Raw genomic sequence first — 23,340 nt, 5'->3', positions numbered from 1 at the left:
GTTTATTACAATAAATTATGAGTGTGATAAAAAATTTAGCCAATTTAACCATATTTTCGAATTCGATCGGATTGGTCAACCGATATTTAGAATATATATATATATATATGCACATATTTTATATAGAAATATAAGAACTTCCACACACACACACACACACATATATATATATAAACACACACACACACATATATATACATAAACACACACACATACATGATATATTGATATATATATATATATATATATATATATATATATATATATATATATATATATATATTTATAAACACACACACATATATAGATATATCTATATATAACACACACACACACACACACATATATATATATATAAACACACACAAATATATATCTATATGTGTGTATATATATATATAAACACACACACACACATATCTACATATATATATATATAAACACACACACACACACACACACACAGATATATATATATATATATATATATATATATAATATTTTACCGGCTTTTACGGGCCTGGCCTAGCGGGCCGGGCTTTTGCGGGCTTTTTGCGGGCCGGCCCACTACCCACCCGAGGCGGGCTTTTTAACGGGCCGGGCCGGGCTTTTAGCCCTCAGGGCCGGCGGGCCTCCATCGGCCCACTTGATCCGCGGGCTTTTTGATGAGGCCTACTTGTGTCTGTTAAAGAACTTCAATCTCACAATCCATTTTGTGATCGAAGCCCATAAACAAAAACAAATCAAATACACTGCCATGAGAATGGGATCACTGTGGTGCAAAGTTTCTTCTGTGCATCTCTTTCTTTTGCTGTTACTCAAACTACCACAAAAAAAATTATTTAAGGACGTTCGAAAAAATCTTTAAAAACTTTAGATGACACGTAAAAAGAATGTCTTCTATCAAGAAGTTATTGTAAGTCCATTTTTAAATGTCTATTAGGACGCTTGAAAAAGGTCATTCTAGCTTTCAAAGAATATCCTCTACTGTTTGCTAAGACATTCCAAAGACGTCCTTATAACTCAAAAAAACGTCCTCATATATTTAGTACGACTTTTTGGAAATGTCCTCTTAGCTAAAAAAGATGTACTTGTACATATTGGAGGAATAGCAAATGATGTCTTTATATGCTAAACAAACTGTTATATATTACATATGATGACACGCACTTTAGTGTCCTTAAATTCAAAAAAAAAGGTCATTGTAGACATTACAGGATTTATAAAAAAAAGGCAAATAAATGTCCTCTATTAACTATTAGGAGTTTAGGACGCACTATATTTGTCATGAAGATTCCAACAAATGTGCACAAATCATCCCAAATCTTGTGGCATCCAAAATATACATTACCATCCACGAGTCTCGGTGAGATCATATTACATGTACTTCTAGTGCTTTCAAAAAGTTAGCTAATCTAAAACTTTACATGGACATGGACAAAAACTCAGCTTACTATATACTTTGCAAAATATAGTAACAAAGCTGTGAGTTTCATCCTCATGTTCCATCTTCACTAGGAAAACTCATTCATCTCAATTACTTTGATCTTTCTTTCTTTTTCGACCGTAATTTCGCTCACTCAGACATTTCACCAAATAATTTTAACCTCCTGGATGCTAATTCCTGGTCTTGGATTGGAAAGCTAACCAAACTTCACCACTTGGGCCTTGGCCATACCTACTTAATTGAAGGAAGAGTTCACACGTTGTGGCTAACCTTACTCAACTTGGAGAGCTCAACTTGGGCAATAACCATACGTATACATATAACTGGTGAAATCCCATCATGGCTTACGAAGCTTACCCAATTAACTCTTTTAAATGTTCGGTTTAACAATTTGCAAGGAGAAATTCCAAGGTCCCTATTCTATCTTTATAATCTTGAATTTCTTGATAATTACTTGATTGGATCAGTTGAATTTGATACTTTTTCCAGCCTCAAGAAGCTAACGCCATTTCCAGTAGAAGAGAGTTATATTGGGGCCAGAGCTATAATTTAGTCTCCAAAAATATTATTCTTTATTCATGAACAAGTGAACTATCTCCAGTAAGGTAGGGCTAAGTTTTAGCCATTTCAAATATGATTTTACATTATATTTTTCAATTTTATGATTTATTTTATTATAATAATATTTTAATTTAGACTAATTAATATTTTAAGGTGTACATTTGGATGAGGTATCTATGTGGTATTGTTGATAACATTTTCGGATAGGATTCTTAAGTGCCATTGCCCTTTCAGAAGCAAATCTCTAGATTTCCGATTAGATATAGTGTCGACGTGACAAAACTAATCATTATAGAGTCTTATCAAATTTTTCGATAGGATTTTTGAATGTCACGTGTCGTGTTGTGACCAACTATCTAGATTTTTGATTAGATTTTATGCATACGTGGCGGTTCTATCGTCAGCTTCAAACCTCAATAAAAATGATGGTTTCAGATGCATATATATATATATATATATATATATATATATATATATATATATATATATATATATACAGATCCTATCTAGAGCGATGCCTCGCTCTGAAATTTCAGAGCGAGGTTTGGGTTTAGGGTCACTTTTCGGTCTCATATCCACATCTCGACCGTTCAGATTTTAGGTACTAATATATAGATCATCTCTGTAAAATTTCAGTCAAATTGATGGTCATGAAGGCATTGATAACTGCCTTAAAGCTAGTACGGTTCAGGTTGGACATATTTAGTTCGTCCATTGATTTAAATGAGTTAGATACCTTATAGATCATCAATTTGGCTGAAATTTTGTAGAGATGATCTATATATTAATACCTAAAACCTGAACGGTCGAGATGTGGATATGAGACCGAAAAGTGACCCTAAACCCTAACCTCGCTCTGAAATTTCAAAGCGAGGCATCGCTCTGGATAGGATTTGTATATATATATATATCACTATCTCATTTGTCTCCTCTCTAATTGTTTGTTCAATTTATAACTTTTCATTAATTTTGCAATGAATTCCAACTAGTTTTCTCAGCGGAATGAGAGGTGATGTGAAGACGAGGAAGATGAAGAATATGATGCGTAGAGGCGAAGAAATACAACACAAGTTATGGCGAAAGCAGCTAGCTGGTTGGCTACTAACCCACTTCAACAGCAACCTAAATGGGGTGGTTTTGTTCCAGGCCGCGCTACCCATTATCGATCACTTGAGTAAAATTAACGGTTTGCATCATTAAAATAGCTTCTTCTCTATCTCTCTCTCGTCGATCCTCCTTCATCTTCTCCCTTATTGCTTTTGCCTCTTCTACCTTTGCATTATCTTCCGCCAATCGATCCATGCAAGCTAATAATTTATCTTCAAAAGGCTTTCTTCTCCTTTTTTTGGTCTTTGATTTGCTTTCTTCTTGCGGCATTTCTTCCCATCGGCCTAGGAATCGGATCCCTAGTTAAAGTTGTTGTTGAATTATTATCGATATGATCATCATCATCATCTTCCAAGGACACCGGGAGGTTTCTTTGCACCGGGGTGGACCAAAGTGTTCTTGTAGGAACTCTACCTATGGAAAGAGAAATTTTTGTCATCGAGACTTACAACTTTCATCCGATCATGCATTTGGAGGATTGCCATTGAAAACGTTGATGAATTTTCGCTCCACTTGTTTCCAAATGCTGTCTTCCTTTTGGCTATTACCTTTCGTAGAATTTTGGAGACTTTCATATATGCAACACAAAGAGCTTCATTTTTTTTTCTTTTCCAATTCACACCTTTGAGAGAATGAGTGGGCATGTTTCAAATAAGTCGAGGTGGTAAAAGAGAAGGTAGAAAGTGTGAGAAATTAAGAAAATAGAATGTATGTATATATAGGTAGAGTGAGAAAAAGAAAAGACTGTTTTTTTCTTGATAACACAGATATATACGTTACTAATACATATTAAAAAAAAATAGAACAACGGCTAGTAGTTGCAGCTATGTTTAATTGATAACTTGATTTTTTTTTTTTTTTTCAAATGCATGCAACGGTCAGCAGCCTTGTTAATAAAGCATAACTGCATAATTGATATTGGGTCTGTGGGTCCCACAAGAGCCCAAAAGAGCCACATTTAGGGCTATTTTCAGCCCTCCCCACCCCACTTTGAACCTAGACCCATCTTTAGCTCTGTGGACTTTTGCTTGTTGGAGTTCATAATTTAAAAAAAAATGCTAGAAATCTCATTTTGGCTAGGAGATGGCCTAAGGGTACTTCAATTATCATTCAACATGTTATCTCTGCGGATGAAAAGTTGTTTGTGCGCTACTGCTTTGAAGTTTGAAGTTCTGAAACTGGGTTCATGAAATTTAACCAAGATCCAGGGATTTTTAAAGAATCATAGTGGATTGGTTTGAACTAGACCTATCTGACAACTTTATTCAGGGCCAAATACCAAAACGTTTGTGGAACTTAACTAGAGAAACCTTGTTGTATCTCAACCTCTCTGGAAACCCTTTAACTTGATTTGATCAAAATCCATACATTATTCCTTGAAGGAACATCCTCGTTTTTGAGGTTAATTGGTTTTATCATGTTATATGGATCATTGCCAACTCCACCCCCAACGATCCAAATTTATTCTGTTCCAACCATAATGGACATGTTTTCAAAGGAGCTCACTATCTAGTATTTCAATTATTACATTACAAACCCCAGAAACAAAGTTAGAACAAGTACAAACACACAAAAGTCTTATACAACCTATAGCTCTACGTCTTCTTAGGTTTATACGGTTATTATGAATATCAATAATCACATTTACAAATTACATATCTAAGCGAGCCATGCACAAGGGCATGCCATTATATTATAGAGAGTAAAACCCATATCTTACTACTTCATGAAAATTTTTATCGATGATCATGATATATCCAAAAAATCTAAATAAGAACATGAAAACGACGATGACTTAATTGGAGGTCTAAACACTCAGTCCAACCATTATGTCCAAAGTCCGAGGCTCCTTTCTCATAAAGGTCAACCTAAACCTAAACCTAAACCTAACTTGTCATGTTTAATTTGTAATTAACCAAAATTTCTCCTCCTAATTTGACAAAAACACTCTATTCAAAATCAAAAGCGTACTACTTTTCATGTATCGTGCTTCACAACATCTGGGATGAGGTATCGGAGGAATGTTTTTCTGTTTGGCTACCTAGAGAGTTGAGATTGTACCCTATCTGCTCACTTACCAATAATACTAGATATGCATTTTGTGTTAGAGATTTAGAGCCACTAGCAGCTAGTATAGGCGTAGCTTGCAATTTCTTGCACAGGCGCTACTTCTTGTATCATGGCGCTAATTAGCTCTCAATCCTCTCTTCCTTTAAAAAAGAATAATTAGCGAGATCCCTTATGGAAATAACAATATTTCAAGAGTTTGAGAATATGGAAGTAATGAATGACATAACAAAATTTGATGAAAATTATGAGGAAAAACTAACTCGAAATGTACTAAAACAAAATATCGGAAAAGTGTTGAGCTTATAATGTAGTTTGAAAAATAGAAACTTCCGAGTTTATTTTAGAAATTTTAATTTTAATAGAATTATAGAGTTAATGAATGTAATGTACGTGACGGTACGTGTTTCATTTTGATTGATATTTAGTGGCTGTAGATCTCATCAAGATTTTGACATATATAGGCATGTAAATATACTTATATCTAGTGATTTGATCATCAACTTCGTAAATCAAACCATGAAATAAGAACAACCAAGAAAAGGTATCCAATTTAATATCTATGTCTTCCTTTCCGTTTTCTTCCAAGAACTAAACACCAAATCAGAAAAGTTAAAAGAAAAAAAAGGTTTCTCCAACTCTCAATAGAGGGACATATGTGCCTTTTGGTAGGTTCTCTTTCTCTCATTTCCATAAGAAAGTACGTGTAATCAATCATCCCCAAGTTTATTTGTTTCTCAGACCAAAGAAAAAAAGGTTTATTTCTTTCAAATTTTTTGTTATCCTTAGGCAAGCTTTTTTGTGGTGTTTTGGAGTATGATATATTCTGAATCAAATAGTTTACCCATCGAACGGAAGAAAAACTTAACCGCAAGTCATCATCCAGAATACCATAGAAATTTTGCATCGATGGCGCCTCTACTATTTTTGGTACTCCACATCGGTGAAAGAAGGATGTGCCAAGGTAAAAAATAATGACAAGATCCCACCAAAACTTCACCAAAAGAGGCAACATCTTCTCCAAAGCCACATCAACTCTCCTTGGAGACAAGGCGACAAAGCATCACCCATCCACATATTCCTCCACAAAAGCTTTTCCAATAGCTACATTACACAAACACAACATCCATTTGGACTCTCTTTCCCACCATCTTCTCCCTATTGCGTCTTTCTGCCTCTTCTCACATTTACCAAACCCAACTTGGTGAGAATATTAGTCCCCAAACTTTGCCTTCTTGGCCTTTGGCGCTTTGCACCGCAACTGCAGATACTTCAATTTCTTTGTTTACATCATTGATCAGAATCTGCTAGATGGCTAAAAATTTGAATAGATTAATAACGATTTTCAAACTTAACCCCCTGTCCTATATATAGGAACTAATACAACCCCAATGCCACACCTCTAACTCCCTAAGGGCTTTCTCAATAGTCTCACTAAAAGTTACGCTACCCTCCTCCTCTTCCTTCTATGGCTAGATCACAGAGCCTTAATGATGGGACTGTTAAAGTTCATTCTTCCATTGCCTTGTTGCAGGAGAGGTTTAGGCAACTGCAGAGAGCGAAGGAGATGAGGGAGGAGAGAGAGCTCTTGAGGCAGCTCATAGCCGAATCTGCTGAGAGGGGTAATCAAACTCAAGCCGCCCCACATTTTGAGCAGAAGGGCTTGGTGTTTCAATCTGAAATGACAGGTTCTCAGCGTCAGCCACAACCCCAAGCCTCAATGTACCTCCAACCCAGTTACTTGCAGAGCAAGCAAAATTATCAAGCCGTCATGCGCAGACCAAGCAAACTTGATGATTCGGATGTGGACACTTCTCTTCACCTTTGAATAATTTCTAGTAATCATGGACCTTATTTCATGCTTCTCATAGTTTGTCTTTGTTATAATATCGTTCTAAGCTAAACTATATCTGTAAGAGTATGAGAGTATAACTAATTACTTTCTATGGAGAAATATGAGCAATGTAATTATTAATATGTACCAGGAGGATCTAGATCACCTTTTGTTCATTTTAGAGTCGCCCTGATCGAGCCTCTTTTATAATGTCAATCATAATTATATTATGTAATGGTTTAATAACTACTAATTTCATCTTCATGACTCTATCTCTGCAATCTACATGGTGTTTAATTTTAAAGTTGATAAGGATTTATGTGTGGGATTTTTTTTTTCCTCCTTTTTATACATGTGATGATCTGGACGGAGCTCATGATTTATCAAATCACCATCTCCTTTCTGCACCTTCCAACCTAGGAGATTTTCTTCTGCAATGTCGTCATGAAAGAAAGATAATAAACATGTCCTGATATAATTTTATTTTGCCCTTTTGGTAATCGTTTCTTGTAAAAAAATATCTGAAATATTATGTAACCGGCATTTCAATCCTAGAAGAAGTCACTGGACTGAGTGGAATCCTCATGTATATATTGCCTGATGATTATTGAAAGAACCTATGACTCTTCTGAGGACCGCTCCCGCCTCCCAGTCTCTAAGGAAAATCACAGTGCACAAATTTATCGGTAGGAAGAACCATGCCACCTCCTTAAGACTAGGGTTACAAATTTACAAGTAGAGGGATCTCTATATGTATATGCAGGCTTGGAGGTGCTTAATTATTCTGTGAAGTCTAGGAGACTCAAGTTAAAGCGTGTTCAGTTTTCTATCTGTTTAGTTTCTCAAATTTTGAAGGATTTGAATCTCTGGATCAAGGAATAACATTGTGTGGTTAGTGATCAGCAGGTGGTAGTTTTCTAATTTTAGAAATTTTTCTTCTGTTTCAGATTTGCGAATTGTATTAGGTGCTTTGAGTTTCATTCATTGCTAGCATGGTACAAACATTTCCTTGGTAATTATCCCCAATCCAAATTTGATCTAACAAGGGTAGGAATCTTTACAAAAATTAAAACAAAATAACAAATAAATAAATAAATAAAAGTAGAAAAAGAAATAGAGGGAGCTTGCCAATAACAAAATTGGAGGATCAATCCATCACACCATAAGAGGGCTAAACATCTTTGCTTTTGAATTGGTCCCTCTACCTAGGCTATCTCCCTGAAGACTGCCTACCACCAACTTAACCAATTTTGACATCAAAAAACAGCACTAGGCATATATAACAAACATGTATTACAAGAGGTAACTGAAAATCTTCAGATGTTGAAACTTTAAATAAAGATTTCTTTACAGCATTCCTTCCTGACTCTCGTTATTTGTGTTCTCAATTTTCGCTCTTCTATGGATTCCGTAAAAAAATGGAAACAGGCGTAATTCAACTAATGTCTACTGAGATTATCAACAGTGTCTTCATGCTCATCAGATATTTCAAGATGTGGTCTCTTCTGGAATGAATCTTCATCATATTCTCCACCATCTGAGTCGTGACCACTACTGGACTTCCTTTTCACGATTTTGGGAACCAAGCGGGCAACCTCCTTGGTCTCCAATGTAGCAGTATCATTTTCTAACCTTTCAAATCGAACAGCACCAACCTTTCTGGCATTTCCAGCTAGAATCTGTATTCAAGACAAAGTCTTAATTTTGCTTTCTAGGCTCAATAGTTGGAATAATAAATTGTCAATCTACTACCCTAGCTTTTATTTCCCCCAAGTACACCCTTCTGTTAATTTAAAAAAAAAAATCACCCATTACTCTTTAGTATAAGTTTTGTATAAGCAAGAAAATTGGGTTTGGATGAGGCTTAGTCTCAGAACCCAAGGCGCTGAACGAGATTCTGCCCAGGTTTTGTAGAAAATGCTGTGGTGGCACTGGGAATTGGCATTAGGGTTATGGAAATGCTAGTTATTTATGGCATCTGCAATAATCATTGGCCATCTGAAGATCATCTAAACACATGCAAGGCTATTGTTGAAATGGCACTCAACTATGTCTGCAACATGTAATGCATTTGCATTTATATATAGCAAGATAGTCAACATCGTACCTCAAGTTTAAATATTTGGTGCTTTTCTTTTTTCTCCTGCTTTTCGGATTTGGATTCATCATTCTCCTCTTCATTTTCCTTTTCAAGAACTACTTTGATGCTCTCACCCGTCCTTGGAATATATCCAAATGCTTCACATATAAATCCTGATACCGTCTCATATTGATGACCCTGCAAACATCAAGTGAAAAGTGAGAGGTCAATGTGCAGCTTTGCATAGAGCAATTGATGGAGTATGTGATTCAATCCATATAATCTTGTTCATATTGAAAAAGAAAACACATCCGAACAGGAAAAAAGAAACACTTTCTGTATATGTTTATGCTCTGATAATCAACATTGAGCAGACATTTACAAGGTTTTGTAATACTGCAGTTCAGACTTGGTCATAATCATAATTATCAGGCTTAAGTGCAATTATGACCCAGTAATATGCCCCCTGAACTGGGTCATAATTGTCATTTTGCACCCCAAACTTGCAATTGCAATAACTAACATATTTACTTGGCATAAATTGTCAATTTTCACCCTCCGTCAAAACAACACTTCCCATCTATATTTCCGTTAGCAAGTGATGTGGCACTTCCGCACTTATAGGATCTATTTGTTTGCCAATGTGGCTACCAACCACATGACAAACTAAAGATTATAAATAACAAATAAAGAAAATCAAATAATTTTGCAAAACATTTTAGAAGAAAAAGAAAATAAGATGATTGAAAAGATGGATGGAAAATCCTTAATTCAATGGAGAGTGTGAATTGAAGCAATTATGGATGGAGAATCCTTAATTCGACGGAATTATGGATGAGAAATCCCTAATTAGGCAGAGAGGGTGTAAATTGACGATTTCTGCCAAGTAAAATGTGCTAATTTTCGCAATTCCAAGTTCGAGGTGCAAATTGACAAATATGGCCAAGTTCAGGAAGCATATTGGCAATTAAGCCTAACTATAAAGCGAGTATAAACCATGCAAGTAAACTATTCAAATGCGTATCCATTGCATACTTGTGCTCTTTAAAATTCCAAGTTCGAGGTGCAAATTGACAAATATGGCCAAGTTCAGGAAGCATATTGGCAATTAAGCCTAACTATAAAGCGAGTATAAACCATGCAAGTAAACTATTAAAATGCGTATCCATTGCATACTTGTGCTCTTTAAATTCAAATCAACAGCTACATATATAAGATCGATCAACCATTGATAAGAGCTGCTACATCAATGTGGATAACTATTCATCAGAAGGTTTTAACTAATGATTATTGTTCAGCTTTGCTGCTTGCACAAGACTAAGGTAGTGCTGTGGATTACTTGATGGTTTGGACAACTGTGCTTTTGGTCCCAGTGTTATGAATTTCACGATTTTAGTTTGAAACAAAGAAAGCAAAACTACAATCTAAACATAGCATAGACACTGAAGATGCAATAGGCCCTTGATTGTTCGCTGTATAGTGGGGTTTGGAATTGTTTTTTTTTTTTCTGTTCTCCCCCATTCTGTTGCAAGTTTCTGCTATTAGGATGGCCTGAGAACTTTGCTGCCTCACAGATGTACAAGATATAAAAGGTTTCTGCCACTGTGTGTTTATGGACTACTTGGCTTAAATAAAACCAGAGAGCCTTCAAAGACATCGAATATATGGTCCTTGAGCTCAGTGACAATGAATTATCGAGGAACTACTGGACCAAGGAAGCCTTGACAATGTAATGCACTGTGCCTCCTAGGTGCTTTCTAACATAGTTCTACTTGTAAACAGTAAAAAACATCAAAACTTTATCTAATGTTCTAGTTGTATTTTGTTCCAATACAATATTGCAATAAGAATGCACAAGCTAGATACACCTCAACTGTAGTTAAAATGTGGTCTCTTTAGCATTATCCATTATGAATAGAGTAGGAACTAGAAACTAATGTTCAAAGCCAATATCAGCAGACGAACAAATGCCACAAACAGAATTATTAACTATGAAATTGCTGATGATGATAAAAAAGTCGGGAGAAAATAGAAATGGTATACCTATATATAGATTTCAAGACCAATACTCAGTATTTAGAACTCAAAAGGATAAATACCTCGGGCATTTTCACATTTAGATCTTCAGAGAGCTGGTCTATTGATGTGTTTGCATCCACATCAAATACTCCCTCTGCACGCATTACGATGTAGCCAGTTTTTTTCTGAATCTCCTCCTGTTCCAGAATCAACAATTTCAATAAGTACGAAAATGGTAAGTTATCAACCAGTCAGAAGTACAACAGCTGATTCTGTCAAAATATCAACACCATGATTGGCTTCTCCAATAAGGACCTTATGAAGGATTAAATAAATACGCTGATTCCATCATTGGATCAGTATTTAAACTTAAACCGACATTTTAAATCTTCATCATAAAACCTCCTACTGTTGAAATAAGAGTCTAATTAAATCCTTATAATAAGATCCTTAATACAATCCCAAAAGCAATAAAGCATAGTTTTGTGTGTATGGAGTGAAGGCTCATTTACTTTCCCTATAAAAAAGAAGGCTCATTTCTTAAGCATAAATTTTCTGGGACCAAAAAGATTTGTTTAATTGTTTACATCTAATAGTTTTGTAAATTAGTTGTGTCTATGGGTTGTGCCCTTTGCCGCTTTCATTGTCAACGACATATCAGAGAGGTAGACGAAAGAACATACCTTGGAATCATTTTCATCAAATATTTCACCAACAATTTCCTCCACCACATCTTCTAGGGTAATTATCTGTTTCACCACAAAACAACTTAGGAGGCAGGTTGCGTAACTTGTTGAAATCTTAACAGCAGCATTGGACATACTAAACTAAAATGACGACATAACATACCCCTACAGTTCCACCATATTCGTTGAGAACCACAGCCATGTGAACCTTCCGAATGCGGAATTCTCTAAGAAGATTCCAGACTGACATTGAATCTGCAAAATGAATCATACTACTTAATACATTTGAAAATTACATACCAGATGGTGTAAGATGTTCCAGACAAAAACAGACAAATGCCTGCAGTTAAGGCACGACTAGTATTGAAGTTCAGATACTCAGGTGCGCGCAAAGTAGAACTGAGAAGCATAACCACATTGCTAGAGTTTGGCAGTATGAATGTGGTGTTGTGAATTTGGCTCGTTGATATGTCTAAGTTGATTAGGATTCAAGGCCAAACCAGATGGGTAAATGAAGATTAGTGCGCACAGGAATTCTTCTAGTATCCTAATGGGTTTTGGAATAGGAAGAGTTATTCCTATTGATTTAGACCTGGAAAGTAAGTTCTATTCTAGTTAGGAATAGAAAAGCTAGCTCTCTTTCCTTGTTCTAATAGTTTTAGGAATCCTAATGTGACATGTTTGTAACCAGCACCTATAATCTATAAATAGGGCTGCAGGGAGCTCATATAGTGTGTCCTCAGATCAGAGAAGAGATCAAAGAGAGATCTCAGAGAGTTCTCAGTTAAAATACAAACACAGGGGCAGGGAGAGCCAAGGGTGATAGAGAGATCTAGCAAAGGGGTTGGGGATTAGCATAGGGATTTCAATAAGTACTTGTAATCAAGTTGTTATTCTCCATAGTGCTAGTGATTCTCAAGAGAGATCACACAGAGGACGTAGGCAAAGTTTTTGTCGAACCTCTATAAAATTCTGTGTTCGTGTGTGCTGTGGTTTCCTTATGTTCTTGCTGTGATATTTTGCATCATCATCCTATTATTGTTTGCACAGTCATAAGCCTATAAAGAGAAACAAGATTCTGGGTAAAAGGTGCATATTTACTACAAAGTGGTATCAGAGCCAGGTTCAAGGTGTTTCTGAGATGGCAGATGACAAGGCAAACGCAGGCAGCAATGTGATGCCCATTATGTTGAATGGGAAGGATAACTTCACATTATGGCAGAGGAAGATGAAAAGTGTCTTGATTCTACAAGGTCTGTACGAGGCTATTCTCGGGATAGAGAATAAGGCAGCTGATATGGCAGACAAGGTTTGGCAGAAGATGGACAAGAAGGCAAAGAGCTTTATAGAGCTACATCTTGCTGATCATGTGTTGGTTCATGTATTGGCTAGTGCCGGTGAGAATATGAACAGCAAAGAGACCTGGGATTATCTCAAGAAGGTTTACGCGGGTAAGGTTCATATTGGTGAGAATATGGACAGCAGTAAGACATTGGACAATGTCAAAGAGGTTGACGCGGATAAATTTTTCTTGAAAGACGAACTCTATAGTCTTCGGATGGAAGAAGGCAGGGATCTGCAGGATCATCTGAATAAATTTCAGATTTGTGTTGCCAATTTATCAAAGGTGGATGTGAGGTATAAAGATGAGGAGAAAGCACTTATGCTGCTAAGATCTTTACCAGCTTCATTCGAGCACTTCATCACCAGACTCGTTTCCGGTAAGGATTCTCTCAAGTACGGTGAGATTACCGAAGCTATTCAATCTTATTTTAAGATGAGTAGGGAGACCGAAAGCTCTCAAGAAGGAGGCATTCATGTCAAGGGCAAGGAGACAGGTCAGTTGACGAGTAAGAAGGATAAATCTGGTAACAAGGGTACATCAAAATCCAAGGAAAAATACAAGATAGGTTGCTTCAAATGTGGTGCTGCCGACCACTTGAAAAGAAACTGCAAAGAAGGGAAGATGAGAGCAGAGGCGATGGCAGGGAGTTCAAACACAGCCAATGTAGTCATCAAACCAGATAAAGATGACGGTGAACTCCTTGTGGTAACATCCAGCTCCAGTGCTTTCAGAAATTGGATTTTGGATACCGGTTGTACATTCCACATGTGTGCAATCCGAGAATGGTTCGACACATATGAGGAGAGTAGCAGTGGAGAGGTTTTTAGGGGAGATGACTCACCATGTAGGATCCTAGGTATTGGATCAGTGAAAATCAGAATGCATGACGGAGTTGTTAGAACGCTGGAGAATGTCAGATATATTCCTAAGTTAAGGAAGAACTTGATATCTTTGGGTACTTTGGACAAGGCCGGATATAGGTATCGCTCTGAAGAGGGAAGACTCAAAGTTCTCAAGGGATCACTTGTTGTGATGAAGGGCGACATTCAACCTAACAACTTATACAAGCTTCAAGGGACTACAATAATAGGTGGAGTTGCAATGTCTACTGAGGTAAAAGACAAGACTGAGCTATGGCATCATCGCCTTGGGCACATGAGTCAAAGAGGAATGCAGGATCTCCACAAGAAAGGTAAGCTAGAAGGTGTCAGTGTTTGCAAACTGAACTTCTGCAAGGATCGTACTTTTGGGAAGCAGAAAGTGGCATTCAAGTTAGCAAACTGTGAGAACAAAAGCAAAGGATTGCTGGATTATATTCACTCAGATGTATGGGGCCCGACACCAGTAAGGTCTATGGGAGGCTTCAAGTACTTTGTTACTTTTCTAGATGATTTTTCGAGGAAGATTTGGGTCTACTTTATGAGGGAGAAATCCAAGGTTTTCACTAAGTTTAAGGAGTGGAAAACAGAAGTAGAAAATCTAACAGGCAGAAAAATCAAGTATTTGAGAAGTAACGGTGGCAGTGAATATAGAATGAAAAGGTTCTTACAATTTTGCAAGGATGAAGGAATCACAAGACACTTCACGGTGAAGGAGAATCTCCAACAAAACGAGGCTGCTACAAGGATGAATAAAACTCTCTTACAGAGAGAAAGAAGCATGCGGCTGCATGCAGGATTACCGGACACGTTTTGGGCAGATGCAGTTAACCATGCGTGTTACTTGGTTAATCGGTCACCATCAAAAGTCTTAGATTTCAAGTGTGCAGAGGAGGTATGGTCTGGAGAACCAGTTGACTACTCTAACTTAAGGGTGTTTGGTAGTAGTGCATATGCTCATATTTCCGACAATGAGCAAACCAAACTCAAGCCAAAGTCACGCAAGTGCATATTTCTCGGAGTTGAGAAAGGAGTAAAGGGCTACAAGTTATGGGATATTGTCAGCATGAAAAGGGTTCTAAGTAGACATGTCATTTTTGATGAGGAGACAATGCCGTTCGATGAAGTCAAGACAAGTGAGGTGAAGAAGAAGACTGATGTTGTAGAGAAAGCAACCGAAGTTCCTCTAACCAAAGGGATCATGGAAGAAACTCCAGCTCAGGTGGAGCAAATTGAGCAAGTGGAGCATGATAAAGGGGTTATCGAGCATGAAGTCTTAGAGCAACAACAACAGTCATTAATACAAGCTCAAGTGGAGCAATTAGCACTGCGAACCAACGTCTCAGTTCGTCAGTCACTTGGGCAGGAGTTCCAAAGAAGCGTAGCATTAGACGAGTATGCTCTAAGTTTGAGTCTAGGAGATCCAACCACGTATCAGGAAGCTATAGCAAATGATGTACGGGAAAGTTGGAGGGGAGCTATGTTAGAACAGATGAAGAAGTCCACACAAAAGGACTTGGTTCAGGAGTCGGTTCCTAAGCCCAAAGAAAGAAATCAGGTTGGCTGTAAGTGGGTTTATAGGAAAAAGGAAGGAATGCATGATGAGGAAGCCATGAGATTCAAAGTTGAGGTATTAGCCAAGGAGTATTCGCAGAAAGTAAAGGTCGATTATGACCAAATCTCACCAGCGGATAGCTGCGTTTATCATCATGTGTTCAAGGATAGTATGGTTTTACTATTGCTACTTTATTTAGGTGACGTGTTGACTACATGTCAGGATATGTCTAGAATTCCGAAGTTAGAGACACAACTAGGGAAGGAATTTGACATAAAGGATCTAGAAGCTGCACAACAGATCCTAGGAATGAGGATAAGGAGGGACAGAGAAGCGGGAAAAATATGGCTGTTATATGAACCCGTGTCTACTCCACTGGTAGTACACTTCCAGTTGAGTGTGCAGAGATCATCTACAAAGGAGTTAGATGAGATGATGAATGTGTCTTATGCAAGAGTAGTGGGATGTCTTATGTACGCTAGAATCTGCCCAAGACCAAGTTTAGCTCAAGCATTGAGCGTTGTGTCCAAGTATATGGCGAATCAGGGTAGACGACACTGGCAAGCAGTGAAGTGGATTCTGTATTACTTGAGATACACCAAGGAGCATGAATCTGTGTTTGAAAGACAACAAGAACAAGCATGCATTGCTGGTCCTGAGGGTTCAGATTTGGCAAGAGACTTAGACAAGAGAAGACCTGCAACAAGTAATGTCTTTACTTGTGGTGAAGGTTTAGTGAGTTGTAGAGCAACTAAAGAATCAGCTATGACGTTGTCTACCACTGAAGAAGATTGCATGGCACTAACAGAAGCTTCCGCAGAAGCATTATGGCTTAATGGATTAATGAGTGAGTTTGGAATTCAACAAGAAGTTGTGGTGAAGAATGGGGTCATCAATTTGACAAGGAATCAAGTGTTTCAAGCAGAGACGAAACATGTTGATATTCATGGTCATCGCAGCAAAGATTGGGTCATCTCAAGGAAGATAACAACTGAGAAAGTTTATTCAAGGGAGAATGTCTCAGATTGTTTGACCAGGACCATTGCCATGGAGGAGTTCAAGTGTTACTTGAACCTGCTCGATCTTACAGCATGTTGAGATTGAGGTGGAGCACCTCCTCACTTGAGGTGTGTTGAGGCAAGAAGAGTCTTGCCAAGGTGAAGGTTCTTGAAGGTTTCAGGATTACTTCAAGAAGTACAAGATATCCTAGAGGTTGCAGCAATCAGTTTGGTATCAACTCACCAAGGTGGAGATTGTTGTGAATTTGGCTCGTTGATATGTCTAAGTTGATTAGGATTCAAGGCCAAACCAGATGGGTAAATGAAGATTAGTGCGCACAGGAATTCTTCTAGTATCCTAATGGGTTTTGGAATAGGAAGAGTTATTCCTATTGATTTAGACCTGGAAAGTAAGTTCTATTCTAGTTAGGAATAGAAAAGCTAGCTCTCTTTCCTTGTTCTAATAGTTTTAGGAATCCTAATGTGACATGTTTGTAACCAGCACCTATAATCTATAAATAGGGCTGCAGGGAGCTCATATAGTGTGTCCTCAGATCAGAGAAGAGATCAAAGAGAGATCTCAGAGAGTTCTCAGTTAAAATACAAACACAGGGGCAGGGAGAGCCAAGGGTGATAGAGAGATCTAGCAAAGGGGTTGGGGATTAGCATAGGGATTTCAATAAGTACTTGTAATCAAGTTGTTATTCTCCATAGTGCTAGTGATTCTCAAGAGAGATCACACAGAGGACGTAGGCAAAGTTTTTGTCGAACCTCTATAAAATTCTGTGTTCGTGTGTGCTGTGGTTTCCTTATGTTCTTGCTGTGATATTTTGCATCATCATCCTATTATTGTTTGCACAGTCATAAGCCTATAAAGAGAAACAAGATTCTGGGTAAAAGGTGCATATTTACTACATGTGGGATTAGACTCATTTAGCATGACTAGTATCGAGGTTCAGATACTCAGGTGTGCACAAAGTAAAACTGAAAAGCAAGACCACATGGCTAGAGTTGGCAGCATGAATGTCGATTAGACTCATTTAGCATGAATCTGATTAAAAAAAATGTTTGCATATCACAAAAGGAATAGTGCTTATGGTGGTTAAGTAGTGCTGAAATTGGCACAACAGAAATTTTGAATGACACCAACCAAGAAACAAGAGTTTCAAATTTCCAGATAGCTTTGATTATAACAACCTTATGTTGCTTGTAGGGATGTCTAACATAAACTTCACATTACATTAAATATAAAAGTTCACATTGATCAAAGTAGAGGAGGGATAACTTTGTGAGTCCTGCCTACTATCATTGTGTGACATCAGTTCCAGTCTGCCCACTGACTTCTCCAAATTCTGATTTATATGAACTATAAGTTTATAACAAATAAATCAGTTTGGAATTCAATGTAGAAGACTGGCATGACGATGATGGTCAGGTGAATCATGTGCGTAGAGAATAAAATTCTCCACTGATGGACTTGCACACATGGGGCACACATGGGGAACACTCTTGAGCAGGGTCCAGAGTCTTGGACACCACTGATGATATACCTACTAGGCTATTCTATTGGTTTGAATGACTTGGTAAAGTCAAGGCTAGTGATTGGTAAGTGTTTCTTTTGGGCTTAGTGCACGCCTTAAAAGAAAATAAATAAATAAATAAATAAGAACAACGTAGGTGACAACAGATGGTTTGCTGGATTTGCCTAAAGGTTAAAGACATCACCTAAGCACATGAGCAATTATGCAACAACGACCCAGCAACTTCAATTCCAGTGATATCATTTCATTTCAAAAATGGTTTCATTCGTAAAGAATATGATGGAAATTTTTTCTGTAATGAATACAAAATTAAAAGACCAGAACTTGGGATACTACTAAAGCTTACCCGGCACAAAGTAACCAGGTTTCTGAGCCATATCCCCAACAGTAGTACTCTCTAGTAGCTCACCCTTCAAAATTAAACATAATTACATTTCTGCACATGAGATTGTTACGTACTATCAAGAGACAAAGAATATGCTAACCACAAAGGGAAAATAGGAGTACAAAAATCTCACCTTCTGAACATAATCCAGGAGATCCATTGCATATGCAATGCCTACTATGTTATCAACACGCTGCTCAAAAACAGGCACCCTACAAGAAAGTTCAAAATATTATCAACATATAGGCATCAAGGAATATTCACTGCATCAATTAATCCTCCCAAACCTAACAAGCCAAATAAGGTGTATAAATCTTCTTGGAAAAATATAATAATAATGAAAATAAAAATTATTAAAAAGAAAGGTCCTTGCTTACCTTGAATATTGATGAGTCACCCACAAGTCGTGAAAATCAATTAGCGTTGCACTGGCATCAATTGCAACTACATCTACAAGAGGTGTCATCACCTCTCTAACGTGCGTATCTTTAATCTCCAACACATTTTCAATCATATCCTGCAAAAGATTTTGTATTTACCAAAAAGTACATCTTACATAAAGTTACACACACACACACACATCAGCCAGCAGAGAGAACACATTATTGAACTAGTTAGCAAATGAAGCCGTAGCCATTTCAAGCTTCAAAGGAGAAAAAAATTACTGCCGATAAGATGTATGTGTACGGTTGTACCAAAAGAAATATATGTGTGTACACACATGTACATGTGAGGGATCTAGAGATTACATCCTCTTTAAAGTATCATCGCATTTGTACTAAGACTACCCTCCACAGAGTTTCAATACCAAATGCTTTGATATCCCACATCCACCCCTTACTTTTTATTCTCTCCATATACAGCAGGACCTTAACTCACACACAATATAACAACATTATTCTGGAAATAATAACTGTCTCACATATATAAATATAAAAAATATGGATGCAACTACAGGATACTTGATGGCAGAAGCACTGAATTTTAAACTGATAGCTTGTATGACATTGATTGATTTTCTTCACTATTAGCATTCAAAAACAGCAATCATGGTTTAGTAGTTGGAATTACCAAAGCAATAAATACTTCAGCAGAACAATCTTAGAACTAAAGCTATTGGAGTACCTGTTCTTCCTCCTCTATTGCCCCACTTAACTCTGCCCCTCGCAACATCAGTTTTAACTCCTCTTCAGTAACATATGGTTCACTGATTGAAAACCAACAAGAAAATAAATACAAATAAAATAGAAGTTGAGGATAATTCAAAGTTGAGAATTCAAAAGAAAACCTTCTTCCTTTCAACCCTAGAATTTTCAGCATCCCCATTGATAGATATGTAACAACTCTTCCGACAGGATATAGTACCAATGAAAGCCAAGCCACTGGCCTAACCTAGAGGAATTAAACCAATACACGTTGAATTAAGCAAGGCAGGCAGGAGTAACAGAAGTTAAGCACAAAGATACTATACCAAAAGGCAGGGACGTCTAACTAGTATTCACATGTGGAACTTAATTAAAGTTAGAGAAAGAATCTAACTTACCACAAACCTAGCAACTTCTGTGGGATTGTGAACAGCAACACTTTTGGGAGTTATTTCGGTGAGGAGCAAAATAAGAACCTTGCATCATTAAAGGGAGAAGAGCATTATTAGATATCAGTTCCATACAAACAGTATTTACTCATATGTCATGGCCTTCCCTAACAAGTGAGGAGAGGACAAAACAGAACACTGATTTTGCATTTTAACAAAATTTCAGTCTCAACACCCAATGTATATAACATTAACATCTGACACTCGACAAGACGTCCAGCGAATTTGAAAAATCTTGAGATTGCTTACAGAAAATACCCTGCTCAGTCATAAATGAAAGAACATCTCTTCGGTGTCCGCTCCAGATACCAAATATATTATAGTGTTGTGTCTTATGAGATTACTGATATAGGACACGGTACAAGTTATTGGCATTTTCAACATTAGAAGCTTGATCATACAAAATATCTATGATATAAGGACCACAAAAACTTAAACTGACCAGTACCCAGTTTGTCACAAACAAACTTTAAAACCTCCAACTATGTATCATATCAGGCAGGGAAAATGAAACATACAGTCATTACTCCAGTTGCTGCACTAACACCAGCTTCACCAAATATCGCTGTTGCAGCCTCTGTAACTAAAGCAGTTGCTCCAATATTGACAACACTGAGTACACAAGTAAATTCTACAATAAGAAAGAAATGTTCAACTTCATGATGAAAGGAAAGGAAAAACAAATACCAACAATTATGAGAAGGAAAGTACGTTGTGCCAATAAGTATGGTTGTCAAGAACCGAGTCACATCATTGCGAAGCAATCTGAAGACACCATTTTCAGGCTCTTTCTCAGCCAACTCACGCACCTGACACAAATTAATATCAATTAAGTAATCTTCGTTCAAGATTCTACAAGGTTAGATCACTCAGATTCTTTCAAATCAATTTGGATCATTGCCCTTCTTATGAAGACTCTAATGTGTGTAAATCCACTGGATAATGATACATTTCAAAGACAACACATTATTTAGATATAGGCACCCAGAAGGCCAAAACCTATAAAGCTCATACATTCCGAGGTATAATGTGCCAACTGAAGATTCTAATAGGTTAGTTACTCACATTCTTTCAAAATTTTAATGGTTTAGATCATTCACGTTCTTCCAAGATTCTAGTGCAGTCTATCAATCACTAATTAATAGGATACACTACAAACACAGAACTATGTCTAGATATAGGCACCCAGAAGGCCAAAACACATAAAGTTCATACCTTCCAAGGCCATAGCGTGGTAATCGAAGTCTCTGCCATAGAGAAAAAAGCCGAGAGACCCAAAAGAGCCGCCAAAATCAAACCCTGCTCTTTAAAAACCTGAAGAACCAGCAGCGTCTTCGGCCAAGCGTTTCTAAACATCAATATGCATCTGTCAACAATCCCATAGCTTGCATTGACCACACCCTCCACAGCAAAAGCTCTCCTAGACCCATACACCAAAACCCCACAAACCATAGCTGCCAAAACAACTCCACACTTCACCATTACCCTAACAAAATCAAAACCCAAACCCGAAACAGCATTTGTACCACTAGAACTCTCACTATCTTTACCTACCGCTCTCAAACGAGCTCTATTAGCAAACAAGTCAACTCCCTCGCATCTTGGACCTAAGAACCTCCGAAAATCGCTATTGCCAATGCAATTCGACACCAATCGAAATGGGTACCGATTATTTTGCACCAAAACCTTGTTGGGGAAATTCTTCTGCTTATGGTAATACAAGAAACTCAATGATTTCGAACCAGAAATGAATCTGGGCGGACTTAGAATTGAAGACTCAAGCGCCATAGCACCCAAAACCAGAATTTGAACAAGACCCAGAACGCAGAGTTCAGCTCCCAAGAACTAATCAAAGCCAAAGAATCAAATGAATGAAATTTTTTTTTTTTTTTTTTTTTGAATATCAGAATTGGATGCTCAAGTGTGGATGGGATGGGAGGCTAAGGTTGGTGGGAGGAATTGAAGATGAAGAGAATTGGGAAAGAAGAGGGTCATATTTGAAGGGAAAGGGTGGAGAGATAGAGAAGTGGGTGTGGGATACTTGTTAGGATTGTTGTTTGTTCGTAAACATGTTTGGCTGTTGGAGTTGGCGGAGTGAGCAAATTGAGCGTGGGTTTTGTTCGTTGCTGGTGAAGACGGGAGGTTTGGTAGCGGCAACTTGTATTCAACTTGATTGTTTGCTGGTGCAAATCCAACCCTTGTGTTTTTGTTTGCTCTTTGCTTTCTGTTTTCTTACTCGTTGTCTAGTCGGAAAAGAATCGAACTAGCCATCTCTTCCAACATTTTTTTTTTTAATTATTATTTAGGGCCAAAACGGCTTTCCTTATGCCATAACCAATAATGAAACCATAGAATACAATGGGGGATATATAGCCTAAATCTCATATAACAATAAGCCTGAAGTGAACGTCCCGAAATAATATCAGGAGTCTCATCTAATCATGTGTATTCTAAAACGCACCAATTAGCAAAGAATGCACGACTAGTTACTCCATTTGCTTTACAATTTTGGCAACATACCGGAAAGATAATGCTCACGCAGAGCCATAATACACTAATACCAATTTTCCCACTATGTTGCCACCGAAAAATAAATTCAGTGACACTTGGTTTCATCCTGCCACTAGGAGGCTGCAACCATTTGATAATGCAAGGAACTCGCTGCCGTTCTAGGACAGACATTGCACTCAAACTGCACATACCGGGACAACGCCTACCTCGTCCTACTAACTTAGAATATGACATTATTAATGGCATAAAGCTACTTAAAGCTAAAAAAACAAGCAAAAAGCAAAAAAGAAAGAGCAAAAGAATTGGCCCAAATAACCTGAGGCCTGAGGCCTAAATGGGGATCTGCACACAGTCCGTCACCTCAGGGAGCATCCTCGCCGTCAAGTACAAGAGGGTGAGAAAAGCATCCTCTTGCACAGCCAAATTAGACACACGTATTGCCCTATTTACATTAGATTAACCACATAGTCAAGTATATATTCCCGGTTACAATAAAACGGTGTCTCTTGTTTTGCAAGTTTACGCGTGACTCTATTACATTCTCTCAGAACATAAGGAGAGAGTAACGAAGTAAATTCTCGCATTAAATGTTTTGATTTTATCTAAATGGTATCTATCAAACACAAAGTTCTCGTCTCCTTCTAGAGGCGTGTAAACAGCTATTTGTGCATATGTCTAACTCAAAATGAAGAAAACCACGCTCCAACGAAAGATGAAGTGGTAACACCAAAA

At 37.5% G+C, this 23,340-nt stretch overlaps 2 protein-coding genes across 4 annotated transcripts; one reads left to right on the top strand and one right to left on the bottom strand.

The window, feature by feature from the left end:
- The first annotated feature begins 6,650 nt into the window (after nucleotides 1-6,650).
- LOC133730753 (uncharacterized) lies at nucleotides 6,651-7,010 on the top strand. Its single transcript, XM_062158285.1, has one exon. It carries the CDS (start codon nucleotides 6,651-6,653, stop codon nucleotides 7,008-7,010), a length of 360 nt encoding a protein of 119 aa, XP_062014269.1.
- Nucleotides 7,011-8,286: 1,276 nt separating this feature from the next.
- LOC133733821 (DUF21 domain-containing protein At1g55930, chloroplastic-like) lies at nucleotides 8,287-22,336 on the bottom strand. Of its 3 annotated transcripts, XM_062161461.1 has the most exons (14): nucleotides 21,313-22,335; nucleotides 20,809-20,906; nucleotides 20,616-20,709; nucleotides 20,047-20,124; nucleotides 19,792-19,895; nucleotides 19,629-19,710; nucleotides 18,881-19,020; nucleotides 18,637-18,715; nucleotides 18,465-18,528; nucleotides 11,965-12,056; nucleotides 11,799-11,864; nucleotides 11,196-11,312; nucleotides 9,124-9,294; nucleotides 8,287-8,695 (listed from the first exon to the last, which is right to left on the bottom strand). In XM_062161461.1, the coding sequence occupies exons 1-14, from the start codon at nucleotides 21,883-21,885 to the stop codon at nucleotides 8,456-8,458; spliced, it is 1,998 nt and encodes a 665-aa protein (XP_062017445.1). In that variant the 5' UTR covers nucleotides 21,886-22,335; the 3' UTR covers nucleotides 8,287-8,455. The 3 variants fall into 3 exon arrangements, with proteins under 3 accessions (XP_062017445.1, XP_062017446.1, XP_062017447.1); XM_062161462.1 differs by lacking the exon at nucleotides 19,629-19,710 and having other exon boundaries at nucleotides 19,792-19,890; nucleotides 21,313-22,336; XM_062161463.1 differs by lacking the exons at nucleotides 19,629-19,710; nucleotides 19,792-19,895; nucleotides 20,047-20,124 and having other exon boundaries at nucleotides 21,313-22,336.
- Nucleotides 22,337-23,340: the final 1,004 nt, after the last annotated feature.

The sequence above is a fragment of the Rosa rugosa genome, chromosome 2 (genome assembly GCF_958449725.1).
Source record: "Rosa rugosa chromosome 2, drRosRugo1.1, whole genome shotgun sequence".
NCBI classification, from domain to species: domain Eukaryota; kingdom Viridiplantae; phylum Streptophyta; class Magnoliopsida; order Rosales; family Rosaceae; genus Rosa; species Rosa rugosa.
The sequence above is the reverse complement of the archived record's forward strand: the minus strand, read 5'-3'. Positions and strand labels throughout refer to the sequence as shown.

What these genes read in the sequence shown, in the direction of transcription:
- LOC133733821 (XM_062161461.1), bottom strand. Translation starts at nt 21,885, where the DNA reads ATGGCGCTTGAGTCTTCAATTCTAAGTCCGCCCAGATTCATTTCTGGT. An exon ending in CCACGCTATGGCCTTGGAAG is followed by an intron (nt 20,907 to 21,312) that starts GTATGAACTTTA and finishes AATTTGTGTCAG; the next exon opens with GTGCGTGAGTTGGCTGAGAA. An exon ending in TTGATGAAAATGATTCCAAG is followed by an intron (nt 11,313 to 11,798) that starts GTATGTTCTTTC and finishes ATTCTGGAACAG; the next exon opens with GAGGAGATTCAGAAAAAAAC.
- LOC133730753 (XM_062158285.1), top strand. Translation starts at nt 6,651, where the DNA reads ATGGCTAGATCACAGAGCCTTAATGATGGGACTGTTAAAGTTCATTCT.